This window comes from Denticeps clupeoides, unplaced genomic scaffold, assembly GCF_900700375.1.
Source record: "Denticeps clupeoides unplaced genomic scaffold, fDenClu1.1, whole genome shotgun sequence".
NCBI lineage: Eukaryota > Metazoa > Chordata > Actinopteri > Clupeiformes > Denticipitidae > Denticeps > Denticeps clupeoides.
The window spans coordinates 49,076-76,038 of NW_021629843.1; the positions used below are offsets into that span (position 1 = coordinate 49,076).

The window sequence follows — 26,963 nt, forward strand, 5'->3', positions numbered from 1 at the left end:
TCAAAAAGCCGGAAGGCTTCCGATGGAAAACAGCTGAGAAAGAAAGATAAAGTCCCTTCCCCACATGTGAACAGATCTTTATACCCCTGGCCTACAGGAAGCTGTCACAGACCAATCAGAACCTGTTGTTTCTGACGTCACGCCCCCTGTGCCTCCTGTCTGGGGAAGACAAAGAGAGCGGGCGGTCCCGACGGTCCCGACCTCACACGTTTGGCTCGGAGGAGGGCCGGCAACTGTTGCAATGCCGTTCGACAAAGGGCATGCAAAAACAGGGGTGTTGAATCTCCATGCACAACAAAGGAACAGGAATGTCATGGCTCCATGACGTCCCATCTTACACCACCGAACAGAAACCGTGTGGGTAACATATAAAGAAATTAACTGTTGATTCTACACTCCTATAATTGATATTAAGGCAGTAACTATAATCAATAACTGTTGATATAATCATAATTTCTCTGAATTTTACCAGTTAAAGCAGACCGTGGGGGCTCTCACTGCTGCTCTCACTTTTCTCAAAAATCTCATTATATCTTATAATGCATTAAAAATGTACTGCGGATATACTGCAAAAATGTATAGCACTGCTACAAGGTTTATTGTCCGTGGAACAAGATGTCTGTCCTTTTCATTGAATGAATGAGAGAGGGAATAAAGGAATTAACAATTTTCACATGAAAAAAAGATTACAAACCTCACAACATGCATTTAGTAAATTTAATGTTAAATTTGCCCTTTTGGCAACACCAAAAAAAATGTTTTAAATCCTTGCATAATAATTGCACACAGTGGCCCTACAACTTTGTTCTTTGTATGAAGCTCAATGCCAATGAAATCTATTTGCCGCAATGTGCATCGAAAGCCCTTTCAGCATCTCCTTTCTCATTTCTGTGTCCATTACAACACGTGTACACTAGTGGGAATCCTTCTGAATTCATCATTCGAAAAGCAGCAACTAAACGAAGTGGGACCTGAGTCGCAAAGCAATAATTGCGTTAAAAAATAAATAAAATAAAAATGCACCCATGTTAGCTTTTGCATTATAGGCAACCTTGTGGAAAAGTGCCAAGGGCCTAACACTGACCAAGCTTCACTGTCCTTCTGGTATCTCTGTCGCCAACACACACACACACACACACACACATAAATAAATGCAGGACAATGAAACAAGCGCGTCAGACAGCCATTGTTCAGCATCACACACACACTCACACACACACGATCTGTCAATCAGTGAAAAGGAGCCAGAGGCATGCAGTGACACGGGTGGCATCACCACCACCGCTGGAGATGGCACGATTCTGCAAAGTAACCGCCACTGCGTGCCCGATCCCATCAGGACACATTTCATTACATGGCACACTGAAATGTAGGACGGGGCCAGCGGGGTCCAGTTCATATTGCTCCAGAAATAAGTGTCGGAACTAGTACTTATATACTATTTAAATGAGCCACAAAAATATGTTATACAAATCTCAATAAACTCATGAATTGGTAAAACATGTTTAACATGAATGTACCTTTTTATAAATGTCTTCATAAATAGCATCACGGAAAAAGCTTCTTTTTGAGTTTTGTCGTCGATTATGAATTATTGTATTAGTCATGTGAGGATGGCATAAGGTCCCTGCTTTTTCTAGCGGTGACGGAAGGGGGGATGAAATAAAGTGTGCCAACTGTGCCCATCACGAAACGTGTATGTAATATAATATCATGTATATATATATATATATATATATATATATATACACACACACACACACACACACACACACACACACACACACACACACACACACACACACACACTTACCCGCAATGAAGAAAACCGGGAGCGGTATCGGCGCCAGGCAGGATGCCATCATCATCATCTTCATCATCGTCGCCGTCTCATCTCAGAATGTGACTCCGCTGCCGGTCCAGGTGACACCATCGCGACACCGGGGGTTGGAGTTCTCGGGTAATTCGCGTCTGATACGACGCGCTGCGTGTTCCCCCGCAGGACTCCCACGCCGCGAGAGACCTCACTTACTCCGTCTCCGGGAGGGGGGGGTCGCCTTGTCGCCTTGTCGCCGTGTTCAACGTTGTATTGGCGTTGTGTTAACGTTACGCCGTCTGGTGCAGGAAGCGTCTGGGAGGGACTGGCCGAGAACTTGCTCGGTGGGATTCTAACATGCTGGTGAAGTGGAGGTGTGTTTACGAACACGAAACTCGTTAAATCCACTTAATTTACCATAAAGTTGCCCTTTTCTATATTTTTCAAAATATATAAAAATGGGAAAAAAATGTCGGCTACGTGGTTTGCACTGAGCGCCACACTGAAAGTGTACGAGATAGAAATATTTTTAAACGTGTGCTATAAAACTACGGACAGAAGTGGAATTTGTTAATAAGCCTGTCAGCAACACGCCAAAAAAAAACATGCGAATGAACAAACTGCTATAACCGCATTTAATTTTCACACATTCTGCCACGTTAACTAACATACAGCGTCGTCTGCTGCCATCTACAGGCCACTGTGCGTCACTGCAGGCACCTATACAGCAGATACTCACTTAATTATTTGTGATCCGTTTTTAAATTCTACTATTTTTTTTTGGTCTTGTTGCCCGACAGAACAAAGTTGTGATATCATTATTAATGTGGGCAACACCGTGCCATATAAGAAATAGACGTTGTTAAGTATCATTTAGTAATGTCCCCTTTTTGGATGGGACACTACCTTTTGGCGCATTAAAAAGACAGTCCAGTCCAGACGTTGTTCATTCTGTAAACGACTGGGGGTCAGTGGTGGACTAGCAGGTAAGGAAGTGGCCCCGTAATCAGAAGGTTGCCGGTTCGAATCCCGATCCACCGAGGTGTCACTGAGCAAACCGCCTGTCATGGTGCCCACTGCTCACTAAGGGTGATGGTTAAAAACAGAGGACACATTTCGGTGTGTCACCGTCTGCTGTGCTGCGTTCAAGCTGTTTTTTGCTGTTTTTTTGCTGTTTCACAATGACAATCACTTCACTTTCCTTTCCTATTTGGAAATGCCTGTATATCTACATACATGTAGAGAGGAACTTTATCAACAACAATTAAGCCTTTAAAAGCTTCACTGATTCACTTTTCTTTTTTTTTTTTCTTGTCTTTTTCTATTAAACCCCATTTCGTGGGAAAAACAAGGACATTTCTACATAACCTTAAACTTCTGAACGGTAACGTGTGTTGACAGTGTTCAGTACTGAGAGTTATCAGTATAATATGCTGCTTTTGCTTTTAGTTTTAAATAAAACCGGTGAACATCTGAATGAAATCTTGAGTAAATGGAGGCGTGTCCTGCATTAGTCCTGTATGGTCATTATCAGCCTTTCGATCAGCCTTTCCAAAACCGCTGAACACTGACTCATCCCGAGAGAACTCACTGTGTGTTGCCGTACGATCCCGTTTCATGCTGGGAGTTTAACTTTGTACACATCATGTGGTTTAGTATGTTGACCCGAACTGGAGCGTTTGGACATTCTTTGGTCTGCAGACGTCAATCTTCTGAGCACCACATTGCCGACAGTTGACTGATCCGTCGGTCTGAAACGGCGGACTCAACAACGACAAGACGGGAAACATCTCAGACATACACAAGACAAAACACGTCATGACATGAACTACTTTTCTCTTTTAATGGATAAACAGTTTAGATTTCTCCACTTTGAGCTGCATGCAGTTACCATTGCTACATTACTTTAGCTAGTAGTATTATTTTCATTTATTTATCATGCCATGGGACCAGGAAAAAAAAAAGAATGGCATTTATAATAATAAGCTGTAAAATGGAAATTCTCCTGGGATTTTGGCTGAGACTTGTGAGTCAACCTAGATGACTAACTGGTCAACCTCCCAGTTAGTTCCTCATTCTGAACAGGCACGGGGCTACCCGCTAGGGTACCCACTGCTCACCAAGGGTGATGGGTACACATTTTGTTGTGTCGCCGTGTGCTTCACAATGACAATCACTTTAACATTTGCAGCATTTCCCAGACGCCCTTATCCAGAGCGACTTACAATCAGTGGTAGTAAGTGGGGTTTGAACCTGGGTCTTCAGGTTAATAGGCGAGTGTGTTACCCACTAGGCTACTACCATCCATTTGCACACTTCACTGTACAAACGTCTGGAAAAACAGCTGTATCAGGACCTCGAGGGCCCTGCCATAGTGGAGGGGGGGGGAAGTAAAATAGGTGACCAATAGATGGCGCTCTTGTAAGATAAATCGCTTAAGAAGCGGTCCATTTCACGGTCCAAATTTGTAAAAACTTTTCTCCGTCGATCGTCAGTTTCATTCGTACAACGCACTGTAAATTGGTGCAGGACAACATCGTGGCCCATGTTAAAACTATCGCGGAACAGCAAGAAAGTATCCGACCAGCATGTCTGGCACCGCGAGGTAATATCTCGCCCCGGAGCTGCCCCTTTAAATTCAAATCCACGTTTGTTTGGAAGGGGGGGGTTTGCGTCATCACGTCACTTCCTGGGAGAAACGCATCCTCGCGAAAACCTCCAACAGTGGCTTATTGTGTTTTAATTAGCAGCGGGGCTGCGCTCGGAACTTTTTTTTTTTTAAGGGGGGACGGAAATATGGGAAGCGCGGAGTGCCGCGTTTGTTTTTAAAGAGATAAAAAAACCACAAGAAAATTACCAAGAAAGAGAAGCCGTCGCCATATCGGGGACTTTTGAATCCACAAGTGGACTGAGGGAGAGAGACGCAGTACCGCCGAGTCCCGAGTGAATGCTGGTAAAAAAAAACCCCGCTTTCTCTCTTAATTGTCTCCCGAAGCGAAACTATGTTTAGCCGACTTTGTGAAACTGTTTCGTATTTTACGTAAATTGGACGCTCTGTAGGAGGTTGGATAAAACGGAGCACCTGCTACCGCGAGGCGTGTATTCATGCGCCCGGTGTTGCTAGGCAATCCCGTAGCTTGTGAAAGAACTACATTCCTCGGCGGAAGAAGCTGCCACGCCGATTTCCACTGTCGTTAAAAGTGCGCAACTTCGTTTTCGGCGCGGCCGTATTATCTTCTGTAAGCAGATTTGGCGCTGAGCTACACGCCGGGCGCAACTGGCGTAAATAGCAGCGCGTTGCGAACGTTGCGTAAAGTGTGCGCCTCGAACCACCTGCTTTTTTTTTTTAATATGTTGAATTGGCTGCCCGCCCTGTTGAAAGCGCCACCTGCCTCATCGTTGCCCGAAATGTTATTTTCTTTTTTTTGTGCTCGGAGTTTTTTGGATATTTGCTCGGGCGGCTGTGAACACGGTGGCAGAGGGAGGTGAACTATTACGCAATGAACCGCGCCATTCTTGAACTAAAATGTCATACCTGTAGAGGTTTTGGTAGGAGATTAACTTGTTTTCTGTGTTAAGAGCAGAAGGGGATGATTCTGAATGATCCTTATCCCCCCTTTTTTGTATAATTGTATGTTTTAATATGTTCAGTGGATCCTTATGAAATATTGAATAATTCTTGTTACTGATTCATACAGCAGATTGGTTTGAATGTATATAAAGGATTGAAATCACAGGGTGACCCAAAGAAACATTATTTTTCATAAAAAAGATGGATCCCAAACATACGTCATTCTGCCAGTCCAGCAAAATGTGATGAATTGCAGTACATTCATCTGCAATATGCATATGTATAGAAAAAGAGTAAAATACATAAAAGTATATCAGTGTTATATTAGTAGCCCTGTCGTATTGATTTTTTTTTTCCTCCCACCAGTAACCCTATACTGGCAGTTCAGGTTAACCGGTGTCCTTCTGTGTATAATTACACTAATACTTATTATGCCAGCTGCGTTAAAAACCGTGAACTGTGTTCGTCCTGAGAACCGATTATGAGATGGATTGTTTCTACAACATGAGTATAAGGCCCAGGGAAGGTGTCACGGGAGCATGTTAATGTGCATGTATCAGAGACGTCTGGAGAAGGGTTGTAGTATCTAGGATGTCCTTGCCTGATCAGAGTATGGAATAATGATGTTAGACCAAGCAGTGTTGTGGAACTGGAGCCAGATGTGGCTGTGATGTTTAATAATGAGCCATTTATGAGGCAAGACATTGTTCCTGCTGCCTGAGGGGATGAGTTGGGAAAGTATTGTGGCTTGTGTGATTTTGGAAGCTCAGTGTGCTTCGAAGCCTGCTGACAGACAGACGTGCTGAACACGATACTAAATGTGAAAGTGAAGTGATTTCCATTGTGACACACTGCAGCACAGCACACAGTGACACATCGGTGACATGCAGCGCCCAGGGAGCAGTGTGTGTGAACGAACACACTGCTTCCGATCACGGGTCCGTTTCCTTACCCGCTGGGCCAACCACTCAGTAATGTTCATAAAGATGAAGTGAAGTGATTGTCTTTGTGATACAGTGAAATTTGTCCTCTGCATTTAACCCATCACCCTGAGTGAGCAGTGGGCAGCCATGACAGGCGCCCAGGGAACAGTGTGTGGGGGCGGTGCTTTGCTCAGTGGCACCTTGGCGCTTCGGGATTCGAACCGGCAACCTTCTGATTACGGGGGCCTGCTTCTTTAACCGCTAGGTCACCACTGCCCCAGTAAGTTTAGATGCTGAAGATTCTAAAGATTTTGTGTGGTTTCAGGCACAGGTCGAAACTCCTCGTCCTAGAGGTGAGAAAGTTTGAAATAAAACCAGAAAGAATCATAATAATCAATCATGTTTTCACACGTGATTTGCTGCTTTGAATCATCCAGAATGAGGAAGATGTATGCGCAAGAGCTGTCAATCATCAGACTCCTCCCATTTTAATCTCTGTTTAAAAAACATCTGTAAAGATTGTGTTTTGGATGACTGAAAAACGCATTGTTAGTTTCTCTTCTTTAAAATACAGATGTTTTATGGAAACCCTGAGCATCCGTAGTTGTACCTGCAGTGTTTTAATAATTACATTATGCTGATTTACTATATCTAATGGCAGACGTGTGGCAATGTGACTTGGCTATCACTGCCTCGGTTATTAATGTCTTTGGGTCAGCTGACCTGGGCCAGGCATTCTGTCCAGACTTTGAACTGTCAGACCGAGTCACTTTCTTCCTTTTGTTAGAATACCAGCCGGGCTGGCTTGATTGGTGACAGAGGCAAGCCTGATCTTGGCATGGTGGTGATGGTCAGGTGATGAAAATCTGTAAGTTAAGCCAGCTGACATCAGTGGCTGCTTCAGGAACATCTGGGAAACGATTGTCAGCACCTTATCACATCTCACTGGCGCAAGAAAAAATCATGAACATTCTAAACGTCTTTTAGTTTCTAAATTATTTAGATTTAAAGATCTGTTTATAGTTAATAATAATAATATTTTTGTTTGTTTTATATATATTTTTTTTCATCTATAGTGCATTATATGTAAGATTTTGAAAGATTATCCTTCTATTAAGTGTTTATACAGTGGAGGGACATTTTATACCTACTTGCCAGGACAGAGACACATTTTGCATGTGATTGAGGGTTACCTGTAAGCATATTAGGCACCATATCACGATCCAAATAAATTTGGGTAGTATTTGGACTTCGGACAGCATTTTTGGGTAAAATAATACAGATGCCTCCAGTAAAATAGCTCTGTGATATTTTAGGTGGAAAATAAAGGGCTGTCGAATATGGAAAATTATTTCTGTTTGATTCCTTTTGATGCCAAGTGAGATATGAAGATGGCTTAATTTTGGTTTACATCATAATTAAGTAATTATTATTTAATTATTACTGTTATAATCGTGTGTTAAACAAGACAACTTTATACCTCTATAAAGTTACTGCAGTTACTATAGTGTCAAGTATAGTTGTTTTTGTTGGAATGTTTTATACTAGTCTTAGTGTCAAGCTTTCATTTTATTCTTTATTAGTCTGTCATGTCCAGACTCATTTCAGTCGACTCAGTCAAGTTTCAGTGGACTAAAAGTAATAGCATTCTAGTCATATATTGACTCAATATTTAAAATTTTGTCTAGTTTTAGACTAAACTGATGACATTTTAGTCTAATTTTAGCCAGTGAATGGTTTATTGTAATCTCTTTAACGCAGTCAGTATAGTACAAGAACAGACAAAAGCAACATTTTGTTTGTCAAACCCATTTCATAATTAAAATAAGTTTATCTTATTATTATATTATTTAGGGCCGGCCCTGACAAATTTGGAGGCCTAGGTAAGATTTTAGGTGGCACCCCCTTACATCGCAGTAAATTCCACCGCTAGTGTGGTTTTACTCTCAAGAAATAGAAATTCTTTCATTTAAATAAACCAGTTGCAAATGTAAAATACAAAAAGTTTAAACTTGAGTAAGGGCTCTCAAGTTTTGAAAACAGATAAGAGTGACATTCCACTAAACTCAACCTTCACCACCACCACGGCGTTTCATTAAAAATTTTATTATTATTGTAGTTGTGAAAAGATATACATTGCACAGACAATTCAATAACATTATTTAACCTGTTGAGAGAGAGAGAGAGAGAATATGTCAGTAATCCTTTGGTTACTTGTTCTGAACAGGCGGTAAAACACTCAGCTTTGAAAAACTGATGTTAATTATCTGGGCATCGTTCTCTTAACAGCAGTTAGGGTTATCAAATCTCATTATCATGTGTCAGATAGGGGTGTTGAAATTAGTCGTATAATTGATGCCTCGCGATACAGGATGTGTACTGTATTGCATCAATGCAGTGGGTAATAATCAATAATCGACATAATGGATTACATCACAATGTTGCTTGATTATTTTTCTGCCGTCGGTATAAAAAGCCTTGGTAAAAGAGACTGCAGCGATTTGACCCGAGTACAGCGCCGCTTCGGGTAGGAGTTTAATGCTGGGCGGCGCAGCTCCCGGTGGTCTTGTTCTCCGAAGACAGTCATTTGTTGAACTTTGAACTTTGACCGCTGCACGCTGTGACGTATTTTTACTCAACCAATGGAATCCAAGCAAGTGAGTGTTCTTTCTGCCGTTTTGAAACACACACAGAGAGTGGGAATGGAGAAAAGGCTGATCTTTCTCTGAGTGTCCAGAGATGTACAACTAGGGCTGCACGATTTGGGGAAAAAGACATATTGCAATTATTGAGATCAATATTGCGATATGCGATTACGATATGATAAAGGACACTTGCTTGTATATCAATGAAAAGTCGCATACAAATTACTTAGTGAAATGTTTAATTTCAAAGTGAAACATACAAACTACTTATAACAACTTGAAATGCCCAGTGCTTTCAAAATACAAAATTAAATAATAACAAAAAACACTTTACATTACTGTCAAACGACAAACCCTGGTAAGGCTAAACAACTGTTTTGATTATATTTGGCCATTATAAAATCCCGTATTATAGTTCTTACGTTTAACCAAAACGTTGTTTGGAGGCTGACTTGAACACAGTGATGCATAGCTTTGCTAGCTTAGCTAAGGTTAAGATTTGTAAACTGAGGTGAATGTCTTTAGGAAACCTTCAAAGTTTGAGAAAAGTGAACTAAACAGCTAAGAACAGTCTAAATAGTTAATGCCTACGTTTAGCCAAAACGTTGTTTGGAGGCTGACTTGAACACATGAATGCATAGCTTCGCTATCTTAGCCTAGCTTAGCTAAGGTTAAGACTTATAAAACAGGGATTTTATAATGGCCAAATATATTCAAAACAATTGTCCAGCCTTACCTACGAAATGTAATCCCCCGGAATCTGGTTTGGAGCGTACAGCGGTTTGTACAGACCCAAGCAGCACAAGAGTGAGGCATTTTTATGCACTTCTCTCCATAGACATGTATATGCTTCACGCCACAGCAGAGCCTCTCGCAATATGGCGGCGACGTTGACGTACGATGCAGCTCGTCATGCGACGTCTACCCAGTCACGAATCTGAGGTCTCCATTGAACCGAATCGAAAGTCATGTGACCAAACACGTCACATCAGACTGAAATGAGACTTCAGTCAGCTCGCAAACTTTGAGAGAATGGAGCGGATATTTTGCCGATCCAATCCATGTACTAATCATTTAAATCACAGCTTTTTGCGTTCATGTAATCTCACAGACTGACATCACGATTAGGATTGCGATTAGATTAATCGTGCAGCACTGTACAACACAACATAATTGTCTTACCGGGAGTTAAGAAAAACACCAACGAGATCTTAACGCTTGTATTTGAAAGCATCATGTGAACATATTAAAAAAAGTCTATTGGTTGCCATGCAATTCATGGATATTGAGGCATTGGTATAATCGTAATCGAATCGTGAAGGTTCAGACCTCTAGTGTCAAACAGGCTGTGAATTTGTTGTAACATAAAACAGAAGAAGGAGAATCACGGGAAGAATCACGGGAAGAAATCCTGGATGCCTTTTCAATAGTGGTTGTGTTGCATTTTACTCTGATTTGCTGTTGTCTAGTCCCTTTCTTTTTTGTGATTGGCTGGTGATTGACGGGCTCTAGGACCCAGCGGAGATATGCTTGTTTCATATTGAGGCACAACTGTGCCTCTGGATGGGAGATACAGGAAACAGAAACCGCAATATAATAACATAATTTAACGAGAGGAAATAACGAAAAGAGACATTTTAGTCTAGTTTTTATTTTGGACACTATTTTGTCTCATTTTTATTAGTAAACAATTTTACATGATATATTTCATTATAGTTATCGCATAACAAGCATTTATGTCTCGTCTCAACTTAATCACGACAAAAAGGTTTGTTGATGAAGATATTTCGTCATAAATTTTGTTGACTTAAACAACCCTAGTATCAACAGCAGAGACTAGACAGATAAGAGTCTTGCAACTCTTCTGGTGACCATTACATCCCTAGATTATGGGCATGAAACAGGAAGCAGACCCTTCAAAATTCACAAGAGCCTTTTTCTTTATCCTATCCTGACAGGTAAAAGTCTCTCGACTCTGACGATGCTGAGTTTCCTCCGCCGGACGCTGGGCCGGCGGTCTGTCCGCAAACATGCCGAGAAGGCCCGGCTACGAGAAGCCCAGCGCGCCACCACCCACATTCCTGCTGCCGGCGACTCCAAATCCATTATCACCTGCCGAGTGTCATTGCTGGATGGCACAGATGTCAGTGTGGACCTGCCGGTGAGTAACTTTTTAAATCTTGTGTGAGCATTCCACAAGACCAACTGCAATAGTAGTTAGTAGCCACTATTCTAATTGGCTTTGGAATATTCTGGAATTTTTAGTTAGCTGAAGTCTTAGTTTCTGTTGCTGTTAGGCACAAGAAGATCTGACCCTGTGTTCCTGGCATTTCCCTGACAACTCACATCTGCCAAAGTCGGAACTGTATATGTTATGGACTGTGGCCCAAGTGGATATTTAAGGAGACCCAAATGCTTACTCCAAAATATGAAGGTTGCAACATGGAATGTCCAAGCAATAGTCGTACGTTATTGCTGCTACTTTTTCCTCATCATAACAATTTCTGGTGCATTTTATGCCATGGGCACACTTTCACCATGCACTCTGTCAGCAGCAGTTTTTGACTCTTGCTGTCACAGTGCAGTAGTATGGGGGTACGTTGTTGGGGGTATGTGGAAAACACAAGGAATGGGCAATACGGAAAAGAAATATATCAGGATATAAAGCAAATCACAATTTCTGTTAAACTTCTTGTGAATATGTGGTTATTATTACTATTATTTTTGTCTTTTGCCAGTTTTAACAAGTCAAATGTGGAAGGTGGGAAAGACTTCTTGTAAAATGCCTTTTGGACACTGTTGGATTGATTAAAATGTGAATGTTTTCGTCAGCAAAATTTATGAAGAAATGTCTTTCAACTAACTTTTTTGATGTGTTGAAGACAAGCCAGATGCTGGTGTAAAGTAAAGTGATTGTCATTGTGAAACACTGTAGCACACGGTGACTCAACGAAATGTGTCCTCTGTATTTAACAATCACCCTTAGTGAGCAGTGGGCAGTCACTGTCCCCCCAGCGTGTGGGGACGGTGCTTTGCACAGTGGCACCTCAGTGGCATCTTGAACCACCATCCTTCTGAATACCGTGCCCCTGTGTTATAATAAAATAAATTATATAACGTGATGTTAAAACTAAATATATCATGTAATATTGTTGACATAAAAATTAGACTAATTATAGTTTACATGTTAAAAATAAAAAATTAAAGTAAAAAATTAGACTTCATGTTAAGATGCTATTTCCTTTTGTTTAATCGTGTTATTGTATCACGTTATCTCCCATCCGGTTGTACAGATGGTCGCAATACGTAATCGCTTCATTAATTAGATTTCAGGGTGCTTTTGATGGATGAGCAGATGGCTGGGAGAAAAAGATGAAGTGTTTTTTGTACGCACTTTCTTTGCATTGAAATGGAAAAGAAAACCAAATGTGTGGTTGGAAAAACATGGCACAAATGAGAGCGTCTTCCGTGTTTGGAATGGATGTAGACTAATTTGGGTCTATAAGACAACAATAATATAATAATAATTATGAAATGGGTTTGATTAAAATATTTTTTTGTCTCTTCTGCTAGGTAGTATACAGTCCCTGACTAGTCTTGTCGCTTTTGTACAAATTGACCTAAAGTGTTGCTGAAATATATTTCTTTTTTTTTTTTATTTACAAGTAATGCCTCATTTTATTCCCAACAGCTTTTGTAATAATGTTTCAGTGCACAACAAAACTGTCAAAAAGCTTGGTATTTAAAGCTTGGTAAAGCCCAATGAGTCTATTTTTGCAAGGACAAAAGTCTTGTCACCTTGTCACATGAGCTTCATCTATGACTAATAATGGATCAATTAGGTGTGAGGTGTGTATAAAAAGAAGCCCAGAACACTAGACCTTCACATCAACTCCAACTAGACCTCTGCAAACATGCCTAACATTCACCCTGAGACTAAAGTGTTGATTATCAAGAGGCTGAAGACCAGATCCACTGCTGATGTGGCAGACACCTTCAATGTGTCTCAGCGTAAAAAACACAGAGGATAAAAAAAAAATATTTGAAGAGACTGGAGACGTTTCTGACAAGCCCAGGTCAGGTAGACAACTGCTTGAGAGGACCATTTGTTGTCTTGAAAATCCAAGGCCAGCCCACTTCCCACTGCAGCAGAGCTCCACGAGACCTGGTCACCTGAAGTCCCTGTGTCAACCAGAAGAGTTTGTCGGATTCTATCTCGAAATGACCTCCATGGTCTAATCAGTGCCCAGAAGACCCACAGCCTGCTAAGAGGATGGATGCTGGAAAAGTGGCAGAAAGTGGGTTAATATCATATTAGGTATTAAATTTGGATTTGTATTTGCAGTAAATTTAAATTTCTGTATAGTGACAACTTTTGTCTTTCCAAAATTTGATCTTTCTGTCTTGATTAAATGATAAATCTTTTTTTCAGTGAAACTAATTCATTTCAATGCATTAAATATCATTTGGTAGGGTTTTAGCTTTTCATATGAGCTATTTCTAACATCAATTGATTAATTAAAAGTCAGGTTAATAGCAGGTGTTTCTACAAAATAGATAAGCGACAAGACTTTTGTCAGGGACTGTATTGACTGGGTTAAATTTTTTCCATTTTTTTAATATTCATTGACTAAAACTAGACTAAAATATTAATAGATAATTCTGACTAAAATATGACTAAAATGCTCAGACTTTTAGTCGACTGAAATGAGTCTGGATGTGACCAAGACTAATAAAGTCTAAAATGACAGCTTCACATAATGACTAGACAAAAACTAAACAACTATACGGCAAAAACAACTATACTAAGACCATTTTTACTATTAGGGTGTTAATACTTACTACAGAACTGCACATCTGGTATCAAATGTGAAATGAGCCCAATTTTTTTATCTATGTTCTGGGGTGAAATTTTGAAATTCTAATTTGTATTTTGTGACATTAGTGAACCCTCCCCAAGCAAAAATGTTCACCTTTACAGAGGCAACCTGTGCCTGGAATATCTTCTGGTGACAAAGATATAGAGATGATTGGTCATGAGCAAACCATTATTATTTTTAGAGCATGTGTAACCTTGTCAGTGACCTTTATTCCGAGCTGGTTTGGTTTCCTCCACTCTTCAGAGAGCCTTGTAAATAATGTTACAATGATCTACTTTTCAGAACATCTTCAGTATGTACCTGAACATCCTGATCTGCGTTCTTCAGGCATGCCTGGCCTGCATGCAAGAAATATCATTAGGAGTGTAAGAGCCTCTAAAGACAAACTGTTGTCCTGGCTGGTGGCAAACCTCTGGTGAACAATGTGAGACCAAAGCCGGTGGAGTTTGCCGGAGAGCACAATGGTTCCTTTGTGTCCGTTTTTGCATGGGTGCTTTGTGCACTCTGCCAGTTCACTTGGGCCTGCGAGAGCCTCCACTGCTCCGGGCTCCATGGCTGCGGCACGGCTTCTTCAGCAGGAGGTATCTGCAGAGAGCTGTTCCAGTGTGAGGCGTGGAAACAGAAATCCACTCACAGGGAACAGATGGGATTAGGAACTCTGCTCTCGCTTTTCATTTTAATTGGAGACTAAACCTGTTCTTATTGATTTTTTTTTTTTTTTTTTTTTTCCAGACACAATCCAAATGTAGAAAATGTTTCTTAATTTGTTTAAGTGCTATTGAAAAGTTCATATTTATTTTAATATGTACAAAGGTAAGGAACCCCTAAGATGTTCCTTAGGTGTTTTCTCACAATAACTTTTCCATTCCCACAAGATACAGATCAGTTCCTCTTGTCCACATTTATTTGCTGAAATGGACCAGCTTTCAACTAGGATTCACCAATCCAGCTATCTCAGCTGTGATACTGATACAAATAACTGGTATTGGATAACATGCTATGAATTTATTTATTTTTTTTTTAATATTTTTGCTGTCTGACATAATGCTTCTGGGGTGTTTTATTAAGTTGATTTGGTTACACTTTGCTTTGTTAGCTATTGCTTTACAAAAGATGAAATTATATCTCTGCACCTTATACCCAAGCACAGGATGTAGTGCAGTGTAGGAAACCCACAATTTAACAGAATTAATCAGTTTCATAGGTCTGCACACTGTTATCGATATGTAATCATCTTATTCGAGACATCATTTGATATATGGATTGGATTGGTGCATCCCTACTGGAATCATCCATTAAATATGCATTTTGTCCGGCATGATCAACATCAATATTTAAACGTGTTTTTGAAATGTACTATTATCTTTAGGATGCTGTTGGTTTTATCTGTAGACAGTAACTGCATTCTGGACTGCTAAATAGTTATTGTATGGTACCACCAGAATGTTTCCTAGTTTTTTATTATAGCACCTTCCTCTCTTATTGGTTGCTATTGGTGTGGTTAATGACAACCAAAAAGCAACTTTACTGAAATTCGTGTACACCGTTATTGAATTTAAGGAAAGATTAAAAAAAGAAAAAACAGCTGTGACGTTTTTGAATGCGTCTTGTCTTAGTCACGTCAAAAAACAATGTAGTTGCTGGTCAATTTATCATTTAATATTGTTGTTGACTGATAAAAATTAGACTAAATATACAAAATTGCCTATTCGTTTTCATTGACGAAAACAAGACAAGACATTCATTCCTTTTGTTTAATTGGGAGGTTATTTGTATGTAGTATTTTTGTTTCTGATTTCATATCTGGTTGCAGAGATTATGTCGCTTCCGCAATACGCAATTGCGGCATTCGTTTAGATTTCAGGAGATTTGTGGTGGGTAAGCAGATGGCTAGGACAAACGATCTTTGGATGCACTTTCTTTACAATGAAGTGGTAAGGAAAACTGAGCGTGTGCTCAATAAACATGGAACAAATCAGGGCGTCTTACGTGTCTGCAATGAATGTAGGGTATTCTTGAGTCTATAAGGTAACAGTAATATCATTATGTGTTAACATTGTGTTAATTATGAAATTGGTTTGACTAAATTTTTTTTTCCTTCTACTAGGTACTTTATTGATTGGGTTAAATAGAATTGCATTACTTAAAAAAAAAAAAAACAATTTTCATGAACTAAAACTAGACTAAAAAGTCATCAGTTTTTGTTAACTAAAACCAGACTATAACTAAACTAAATTTAGACTAAAACTAAAATTAAGACATGCCACTAAATCAACTATACTGTTGGTCAGGGCTGTCATACCAGAAAAGAAACAGCTACCAGCATTTATCTTTTTTTGTCAATTAATTAAACAATTAAGTAAATATTTGTGAAGTTTGACATTTCCTGTCCCTCTTTCCCAGAAAAAAGCCAAAGGTGAAGAGCTATTTGACCAGATCATGTATCACTTGGACATTGTGGAGAAGGACTACTTTGGGCTGCGCTTCATGGACTCTGCACAAGTGCCAGTAAGAATCGCTTCTTACCACTTAGATTCTTTTGTGATTTCTTCCAACCCCACGTTCAGAATTCCCACTCAGATGATCTAATTAATCATGTGATCTATGATGAACATGTTTGTTTTTTTTCTTTGTTTCAATCTGTCCTAACATTGAGTGCTAATACCTGGTGTTGGCCATTCTTGTGCTGCCGCTTTTTCAGGGTCATCCACTTTCCCCTGATAACTTTTTATAAACATGGCAGACTGGTAGTTCTCCCTCTCAAAAATAAACACAAATGTTATCCATTCAGCAGTTTGTCAAGGTTGAAGATTTTAAGCATGTCTCTCATTCTGATTGGTTCATGAAACCTAGGTATGTAGGCTGTGCGATTTTAAAATATTTCTTGCATATTTCTGTTGTAACTGAAATAAAAAAAAAAATAAGATTAAATCCTTGCCGAGGACCCCAGGGGCCCTGGAAACCTTTTTGAATGCTTTAATGTCCAGTAACCCCAAAGATGTTATCGAGGCTATTTAATGGCATGACTCAGTGCGGGTCAGTGACTCTTGCTGGTGAACCTTGAATACTCATAAGCAATACGCTGTTTAAATAAATAAATGTGAGGTAACAATTTCTTCAATATACATCAAAGCATAATTTCAGTAAAGTATACCTAAGCAGTTAGGACAGATTCACTTCTCAGAAGAGTACACGATGTGTTGCATTAACCAGAAAAGACGCGTGGGGCATGCTAGGTACAAATGAAATGTAATCAAAATTCACTCTATTATTACATGAATTACATGAACCGAATGTAGAAATACAAATAATTCAGATGAAATTAAGTGATCAGTTAGACAACAAAAAGTGCAGTCATATAGATCATGCCGTTACTCAAACACGTATGATCACATTATCCAGGTTAATGTGCGCTGCGGTGTCTGTCAGCTTTAGGAATGTAGGGGAGACCAGAACAGGACTTTGTTATTCAGAGTCCCTCTTTCTTCCCCCCACCCCCCTGCTCCATTTCTACATTGTTCATGCCTCACAGATTCTCAAATTCAGTCCATTGTGGCCGAATAAGAAAGGATTTTCTGGTACTGTGGAAAAGCTACCAATCTGGTTTCTAAACATTTATAGACAGGCCTGTTTTAAACAATTTTGATGTTATATTCATCAAAGTCATATCATCATTTTGTATGAGTGACATATTATATACCTATTGGACTTGGATTAAAGCATAATATGTGAATGAGCAAAACCAAACCTTCTTCACAAGGTTCAAGGTAATTGTCCTGGGTTTTTATAGAGCTGTGTAAAGCGGCAGTCAATATTTAATTTATTGAACAATTCACAAAAATGTCTAAGGAGTGATGACGTGACATTACATTGTTCCAGTAGCATGAGAGAATCTGTAAAACATCTTTATCTGTTGGTTATTGAAAATGTTAAATGGATATTATCTTTACATTTTCTCAAAGGTTTCACATTTTGCCCTTTCTTGCAGCATTGGCTGGACGTTACAAAAAGCATAAAAAAGCAAGTTAAGAGTAAGTATGCAGCTGCCTGTCAGTTTAACACACATTTCCTACTGTGTTGATCTTTCTAGTTTTCAACTGTTGAGTGAGTAGTTTATCACATGGGAGGGAGGGAGAGGTCCCAAGGTTCTTTTCTGTTTGGAGACACTTCTTATCAACTCCCTTCTTCTTCTGGCTTTACCATAAGGTTAATAGTCTTTAAAATTGTGTCTTTTGTGTATAGAATAAGTGTGCACTTAGAATAATAAAAGTTCTGTGCCTGCCTTTTCATGTCTGCCACAGTTGGACCACCATACTGTCTGCACATGAGGGTCAAGTTTTATTCCTCCGAGCCCAATAACCTTCATGAAGAGTTGACCCGGTATGTTAACTCAAAAAATATATACACACACACACACACACACATATTATGTATTATTTAATACCAGAACCCTGTCAATGTAGGGTTGTTCCTTTCACTGGCTGAATGAGTGATCTAAAGAAATCTGCCACATCTCTTCCTTTCACAGATACCTTTTTGTGTTACAGCTGAAACAAGACATCCTCAGTGGCAAGTGAGTCAACTTGTACTTATTATTAATATTTTTTCTATCAACATAACAGCAGTGGTGGACGAAACTACTTGAGTAAGAGTAGTTACCCAGGTTAAAGTTTTAATCCTATAAAGTAAAAGTCCTCCATTTAAATTTTTGCTTGAGTAAAGGTACAACAGTAATTGCCTTCAAATGTACATAAATATGAAAAGTAAAATATTTTTTGTGGCTCTCATGTAAATATATGTACTTTTACGACATATATCAAATGCTCTTATTCAGAACAACTTACAATCAGTAGTGACAGGGACAGTCACCCTGTCAGTCATAATATAATATAATGGCTGGAATCGTATAATATAAGTAAAATGTATTAGATGATATGTGGTCTACGCATTTGAAAAGATTGTAAATACTATCACCTAATTGACCTGTTAATGAAGCGCATGGCTGTAGCCATGTTCATTTTACCCTTTCATTATATCGTTATTTTATGGTTATTTTATTAGCACGACCCTATAAAGATCTCTGTTTTCATCTGGCACATACATACTTTGCTTGTTTATGTGCAGTCATCTCACATGCTTTTACAGCCAATCAATGCAAAATGTAACACTTAGGCATCAAACTCACAAAATTATTTAATATAGATCTATTACAATGGGCTGATAGAATGAATCTCTGCTAACACAAAAACTACAAATCCCATAATGCAGTGCTTGTGTTGCCTTGCGAAACACGATCCGTTCTGTTGGTACTATAATATTCAGTCTATGATAATCTGCTTTAATAACACATTACCTGAGCAAATTATGTGTGTACAAAATTCTCAAAATACGATAATTTTAAGATGCTAATTTTAAGATGCTGGGGCAGAGGTGACCTAGCGGTTAAGGAAGTGGCCCTGTAATCATAAGGTTGCTGGTTCGAATCCTGATCCGCCAAGGTGCCACTGAGGTGCCACTGAGCAAAGCACCATCCCCACACACTGCTCCCCGGGCTCCTGTCATGGCTGCCGACTGCTCACTCAAGGTGATGGGTTAAATGCAGAGGACAAATTTCACTGTGTGCACTGTGCTGCTGTGTATCACATGTGACAATCACTTCACTTTATCATATTTTAACATTTAGGATCTGGCAACACTGAAAACATACCATATTATAAAATACAAGGAATGGACTAACACAGAAAATAAGTCCTTTTTCTTTTCTACAACAAAAAAATTCTCTCAAATAAGGCCATGGATGTCCTGGCAAACTGGATTATTGCAGGTGAATATCCTCGCGCTGTAATTTGATTGGTGTACTTACGTAAACCATAAAAAAGGAACACCTTGCTTTCAAAAAAGATTTGACATTGAAATTTGCCGGAGTAAAAATAAAAAGTCTCCACCAACGTAAATACTTTAGTTAAGTACAGATACACATAAAAAATACTTCAGTACAGTAACTTTTGTTACTATGCACAACTGCAGAACAGCTGCATGACAACACAAACTGCACAACTCATTGTCTTGTGATTCATTTGTAATGTGAGATCTCGCTCTGTGGTCATAAGCGTCATTGCATGTGAGGCACCAGTGTAACACACAAAATGCTTTACTCTACATTTCTAATTATGGCCCGCTTTGTTATGCTGGTTTCCACAAGGTAATCTTTTGTTGCCGAACATTATTCTATCTTAACGGTGACCTTGGAAGAGCGGCATTCCATCAGGGTTACCAGGTGACTGGGGAAATAACTGTGCAGATTTATATTCTGCTGAAAGACTGCGGAGAATGTGCTGAAAAGGTATCATTGTTCGCTTTTGCCTTAACGACAGGTTGGAATGTCCGTTTGACACGGCGGTGGAGCTCGCCGCCTTCTCTCTGCAGGGTGAGTGGACCCACCTGATTCCCTCCCCCTCCATTGCCCAGAGCTCGGGGCTTTACTGTAGTGCAATAACTTTCTGCAGATCTGGTTAAAATTTAATATCTTTGTGGGGCTCCTGTGCCTGGAGTATGGTGCAAAAGGGCAGCTCTTTCATTTCACTTTCACAGGTTAGTGGAAGCTGCAAATGTTTTTAGGTTGTACCCCCAGTGCTCGTTTATGTCAAAACATGTTGCGTAATGACCAGGGGGTATAGGGCTGTAACCCCTCTCTGACTGCCGCCGTCAGCTTCTCCGAAACAAGCCTTGGTTTTCCTGCCAGCTCATTAGAGACCGGGCCCCATTTCAGAGCCCTCTTCCCAGGCTTCCCCAGCACTGCCTCATGGGAGACGCTTCATAATAAATCACTTTTAGAGTTTTTTTCTTCTTTGTAGCTCCTGATTATACGTATGCCGCTCCTTATTCCATGACCAACTTCAAAACGTATTAGTAATTTTTTGTGTTTGTGTTTTTTCCTTTCTTTAGTCTGTGCTCCTTAGATTCTTATGTTTCTGTTGGTTCTGATTTAATGGCAAGCTTCTTTTAATTTCATGTCCTATATTAGCAATTTCTATTAAAACATTGATAATAACATATTTCTCCACACGTGCCCAAAAATGTGGACAATTATTCTGTTCAGACAACTAAGAATGTTAAGAATTCATGAAGAATTCATATTTATTTATCTATCCATCCCCAGACTATTTGTCATTTGGCATGAGTGTCTGTAAACATGCACTAGGTTTGGCATGATTGAACTTGGTTCTTTGATCTTTCAGCTGAGTTGGGTGACTGTGACCCTGCAGAGCACACACTTGACCTGGTATCAGAATTCCGATTTGTCCCCGAGCAAACAGAAGACATGGAGCTGGCCATCTACAACTACTGGAAGGAGTGCAGGTGAAAATCCAATCAACAGTTTTGTTTTTTAATTTTAATTATATGCTTTTATGTATTTATAGCAACACATGACAGATCATGACATTGGCTGAGCTGCCTTTCTACACAGCTATGAATCTTTAAGCATAAACTATGTTAGCATTGGACTTAATTGTGTTCAGTAACTAAATCATATGCAATACCCCAGACAGAATGTCACTCAAACATAACAGGACATGCCTACCAGGGTTTGCATTTCCCCTAAAATTGCATAAATTGGAATATTTGGAATTTCTTTTTCTAAGAATTTCACGAGTCTAAAATTTCATGTATGTCTGGATGTGTGTCAGACATGTCAGGACTGGCAACTCGACATATTCAACTAACAATATCCGCTTCACAGAGCTCTGATTAGCTGACACAAATATCACTCCTGTGATTCCCACTACACCACTATTAAATGTTATCAGCAAGGTTTTTTATACTAAATTAAGAATGAACTTTTGAAGAATGAAAATTGTAATCATGAACCTTTCAATAACTAAGTAATTTAATTACACGTTTTCCTCCAGTAACTGTAACAGATAAAAATTATTGCATTTTCTTTTATGTAAACACAGTTACACAGTTACATGTAGCTCTTACTTTAGGGAGTAGGGTTGTTAAGTTGTCCAGTACAGCTACGTGTTGATAAAATGAAGTTACTCTATTGTGCCTGGTCTCTTAGCAACCTCTTAAAGTGATTATATTCTATAATAGAAATATATTTGGCACAGTAGGGAAAACGGTGGTGCTGGTCCTCCTATAGCAGCCCCAGGCATATGCATGCACTGAGATTTCCGTGCAGTGGAGGTGATGAGAGGGCTTAATGGCCTGTCTTCATTGTAGGGGACAGATGCCAGCTCAGGCAGAGATAAACTACCTGAACAAAGCCAAGTGGCTGGAGATGTACGGCGTGGACATGCATATGGTGAAGGTGAGCAGGGACTGTATCTTATGATAACGATGTAGAGATGCATTTATTTGTGATTTTCTCATGTTTATAATGATGTCACCTTGCAGGCTCGAGATGGTAATGAATACAGTTTAGGACTCACTCCTACTGGAGTGTTGGTATTTGAGGGGCAGACTAAGATTGGCCTCTTTTTTTGGTAAAGACTTTCTTCTTCGTTCCTGATTTGATCTAACATTTGAACTGGCTCTTCTGTGTGGAAATTGAAGTGTGTATGTGTGTGTGTTATGTTAGGCCTAAAATCACACGTCTAGACTTCAAGAAAAGCAAGTTGACCTTGGTTGTGGTGGAGGATGATGAACAGGTAGTGCAGGAGGCTGCAGAGGTAAAGATATGATTTCCTGTATTTTGTATTGCACACACACACACACAATTTAATACATAACACAGTAATGTTAATGTAAATCGGTGGTTCCCAAAGTTGAAAATATTTTCACACTAATTTTATTTACCAAAGCTTGTAATTTTGCTAGACAAAAACCACATTACAAGCAAAGAGATGTGTTGACAGTAGTGATTTTAAATAATTTAGAAATGACGTTGGCTGTGTGAGAGCTGTCAGTCACCCCTATAGGGTCCTTCCTTTCTAAACTTTTTTTGTAAAAACATCAGTAATATGTGCTCAGTTCTTTCTCCTTTTGTATTTATTTAATTCCATTTAATTTATTTAGGAATGCATACTTTGTATGATATTTAGTTAGTGTGTGTTAAGTCTTATTTGGTGCTCTTTTGGAACATCCTAAAGGACACCATGATACCACCATGCCCAATGCTCTCTTGGATAACTTAAGGTTCAGGTTATCCAAGTCATTTTAATTGTTCAGTAGCGTGTAGTTCAGCCTGCGCACCTGGATGTGCAGCTTCTTCATTTCTGTTCGTCTTGAGTTGCCCATGTATTCCCCCATTTGATGCCCCAAGCTGTCATCAGCTCTTGGTACTGAAGATGACTTTCCCCCAACAGCTGAACTGGGGGAGGTGGTATCCCAAAGGCCATCTTCAGTAGTCTTATATCCGCTTGCATAGCTTGAGATGAAGCTGATTCATGCCGGTTTTGAGCTGGTCTCTTGAGCTGGTTTCTTCTCTTTACACTTTGAATACCTTTATACCCTTTGGCTAGTGACACAATCAAGAAAAATGAAGTGATTTTGATTCATTTTACTCACCGAAATGATTCCCGAATTTTGAGTTGCTGGTTTGTATAGGATATGCTTTTAATTCTTCTCTCTTTTCTCATTATCTCATCTTAACCAAGGTTGCATTCCCAACCACACATTATTTTCTTGGAACCACAATATAACAATCGTTTTTATTGCAAGAAAAAAAACGTTGCATGTCCTCTACGCTGTTTGATTCCCAGACCCTTTGATTGACTGACTGTATTTAAACCGAGTTTTAAACCTCCACCTGTCAATTCATCACATGCAAACATCATTGGAGATCACGTCTTAGGGGGACAGAACTAATTATACACCAACAAAAAGGGTATTTAGTTTAGCTTCTTCGGGATCCAGATATACAAGATACAAGAGTCTGCTGCACTTTCCTGTTGACTCCTACATTGTAGGAGGAATGTTTATCTGTTCTTGCGTCGCACAGGGCAAAGAGCAGGAGCACACGTTTGTCTTCCGCATGGATCACCCCAAGGCCTGCAAGCACCTATGGAAGTGTGCCGTGGAGCACCATGCCTTCTTCCGCCTGCGCGGCCCCGTGCAGAAGGGCTCTGCCCGCTCCGGCTTCATCCGCATGGGCTCCCGCTTCCGCTACAGGTGAGGGCATTTCGGCAGATGGAGAGATTTCCTTCAGCTATTGTGCAGTTTTCTGTTAAACGTTGATTAATTATTGTTTCTTACAGAAAAACTCTGTATTACAGTATGAGCTATTGCAAGGAATATATACGTTCCCACAGGTCCCGGAGATCTGGGTGGTCTGTAGCCACCGCAGACCCTCCTGGTCTGCTGCGTTCCGGATCAGGCGCTCCCTGCATGCTTCGTTCTAATCTCTAATCAGCAGCCAGACATTCCAGCAGAGCTGTGTCAGCGTGTTGAGCATGCCGCCTCCTCCTCCTCTTCGATTATGAACAGATTAGCACATGCATACTGTCAAGGACGATTATTTAATTGCCGTCATTAGTCCCATTATATAACTGTCGAGCTCTTTGTTGGTCACGTGACCAGTCTGTGCATTCACACTAAAACTTTTACCAATTTGTCACTTTTCAGCGGAAAGACAGAGTATCAGACAACAAAGGCAAACAAAGCTCGGCGGTCAACGTCGTTCGAGCGGAGGCCCAGCCGGCGCTACTCTCGAAGGACCATGCTGAACAGGAGTGAGTGTTCTCTACTCCCCCAGTGATTCAAAAATACACTATTTTTAAACCGACTAGTAACCAAGGCTTGTCTTTTTCTTATAGGTCCAATCAAAACTCAAGAGTGAGTGTCTGTTTCCTTACTTCAAATGTCTCCATTGTAGTTTTTTGTTTAGGTTTGTGTATAATAGAAAATGGTGTCTACCTTGGCATAGTTGAATCCAATACATGGAATTTTCACACGTTGAATCGCAGACATCGAGGCATAACGAAGTGTAACATTTTAAAGCTTTCATGAAAGTCACTCTGGACAAGCGCGCCTGGCAAATACTGTAAATTTAAATGATTAGCTGAAAAGTTACTGTATAGGACAATTTCATTTTGCCTGTAGTTTGACAGTTTATTTTGGGTAATGTGAGTGAATGTGTAAAAACTATTACGAACATGAGTGGAATGATAACAGACAGACACAGGGTGGTAGTAGCCTAGTGGGTAACACACTCGCCTATGAACCAGAAGACCCGGGTTCGAATCCCACTTACTGCCATTGTGTCCCTGAGCAAGACACTTAACCCTAAGTTGCTCCAGGGAGACTGTCCCTGTAACTACTGATTGTATGTCGCTCTGGATAAGGGCGTCTGATAAATGCTGTAAATGTAAATGTACAGGCAGTTTTACCAAAAAACATGGTTCTTATTGCTGGTCTTCTGACAACAGCTTATTTTTGTCGTAAGCAAACCTTCTTATTTCATAATGACAAGAAAAAATGTTGAAGTGAAGTGACTGGCATTATGATGCAGAGCGCACGGTGCGCACAGGGAAATGTGTCCTCTGCTTGTAACCATCACTCTTAGTGAGCCGTGGGAAGCCAGGAAAGGCGCCCGGGAGTAGTGTGTGAGGAAGGTACTCAGTGGCACAACCTTCCAATTACAGGTCCATTCTTTACCCGCTAAGCCACCGCTGCCACTGTACAGCAGTACAAAACCTGTGAAATTTGCTTTTGTTTTTTTTTTCATTCTTTGTGCTCTTCTCTGTTCTCCAAAGCACACACAACAATGGCCTGAGCTCCAGGAAGGACAGCAGGTATTGCGGATCTAGTTTTATTTTTCCCCCCTTCTTGTAATCATAAAAAATGCACACAATAAGGCAGAATCACTTTTTAAATAATGTTTAAAATACATTTTCTGCATGCACTGGTCTTAAAGCCGACCCAGTCCCAAACGTCATGGTCTGGTATACGGTGATGAGCGGACAACCACAACTACAGGACCAATGGAAATTGAGACCCTCCCTCGGAGCCATGGTGGGAGTCATGCAGGGAAGAGGTGAGTCTCAGTCTGTGGACATTCATTTTGAGCCAAAATAAAAAAACAAACAATGACTAGTAATTTTTTATGTTTCAATACTAGAATTTTTAGATATTGCATGTATGCATAAATACATAGAATATTTTATATGCATCTGTAATATCAGCTAAAAAGCTAGAAATGAAAAAGCATTTTACCTTGTTTATTGTAGTCTGCGGTTCTGAATCCATTCTTGCATTAATGTGAGGTATGTACCCTTGAGTTCTCATCGGCTCCTCCTGTAGACTTGCTTCAAATCAAATGTCTTTGCTCATGGGATGGGGCTTTGGAGGCGTTTTTATTTTTTCCTGGCTGTTCAAATGAGCTTCTTTGCGTGTTTTGTCCTCCTTGTTGATTTCCTTCTCCTCTAATACCAACCCAATCAATGGAGGGATAAGTGCCTTTATGTGATGGTGGCTGTGGCTTTGACCAGTGCCCACTGCCATCAGCACATGCCCGTGCAGTAGGTGCTGCCTGGTAGCTGTTGCCAGATGCTGTGTTGAGAGCGTAATCATTTAGATGGTGAAAGCTTTAAGGAGTTGAAGACTTGAATTGAAGTATGACAATATGAATCGACATTGCATTTTATTATTTTTCCTCAGGGTCCAAAATTACATTAGTTACAATTACCAGTTACTGGTAGAGGCTAGTTACTTATTATCATAAGTACTTCTGCACTCTGTGTTAATCGAGATTACATCTCATAAACACACTAGACAAAGATCACATGGACTTGACTTCACATGTCACGTCCATGTTTTTAGGGTTTTGTAATTTAGGGTTTTGTGGTTTTGCTTTATGAATCGCAAAATATCCTTCTGTAATGGCTTGGTAATAAAAGTGTGAAACTTTAACTCGATTTTATGAATAGAACAAAACCCATTTCTGCGGAGGCTGACCGTCTACTGGTAGTGAGCACATTCTGAAAATATATTAGGTTACAACTACATTTTGTGTTTGGTGCCCTGTCTTCATTTGTTTTTAGTTTAAGTCTAGTCTTTGTGTCAAGCTGTCGTTTTAGTTTTTATTAGTCTTAGTCACATACAGACTCATTTTAGTCTAGTCAATTTCAGTCGACGAAAACGATTGATTATCCCCTATATTATGTGTATTACAAACTGTAGCAC

At 39.9% G+C, this 26,963-nt stretch overlaps 2 protein-coding genes across 2 annotated transcripts in view; one reads left to right on the top strand and one right to left on the bottom strand.

The window, feature by feature from the left end:
• LOC114775924 (receptor activity-modifying protein 1-like) overlaps window positions 1–2,130 on the bottom strand; it is a 33,867-nt gene extending 31,737 nt beyond the window's left edge. Inside the window, exon 1 of the mRNA XM_028966606.1 lies at window positions 1,814–2,130. Within this exon, the coding sequence (XP_028822439.1) occupies window positions 1,814–1,880 (67 nt within the window). The 5' untranslated portion in view covers window positions 1,881–2,130. The remainder of the gene's footprint in view (window positions 1–1,813) is intronic.
• LOC114775922 (band 4.1-like protein 5) lies at window positions 1,850–25,773 on the top strand. The gene is made up of 16 exons (XM_028966605.1): window positions 1,850–1,923; window positions 10,914–11,116; window positions 16,239–16,343; window positions 17,824–17,866; window positions 18,137–18,215; window positions 18,364–18,408; window positions 20,210–20,262; window positions 21,074–21,194; window positions 22,062–22,149; window positions 22,236–22,324; window positions 22,420–22,510; window positions 23,782–23,951; window positions 24,405–24,511; window positions 24,596–24,614; window positions 25,535–25,573; window positions 25,758–25,773. The coding sequence occupies exons 2-16, from the start codon at window positions 10,937–10,939 to the stop codon at window positions 25,771–25,773; spliced, it is 1,245 nt and encodes a 414-aa protein (XP_028822438.1). The 5' UTR covers window positions 1,850–1,923; window positions 10,914–10,936.
• Window positions 25,774–26,963: the final 1,190 nt, after the last annotated feature.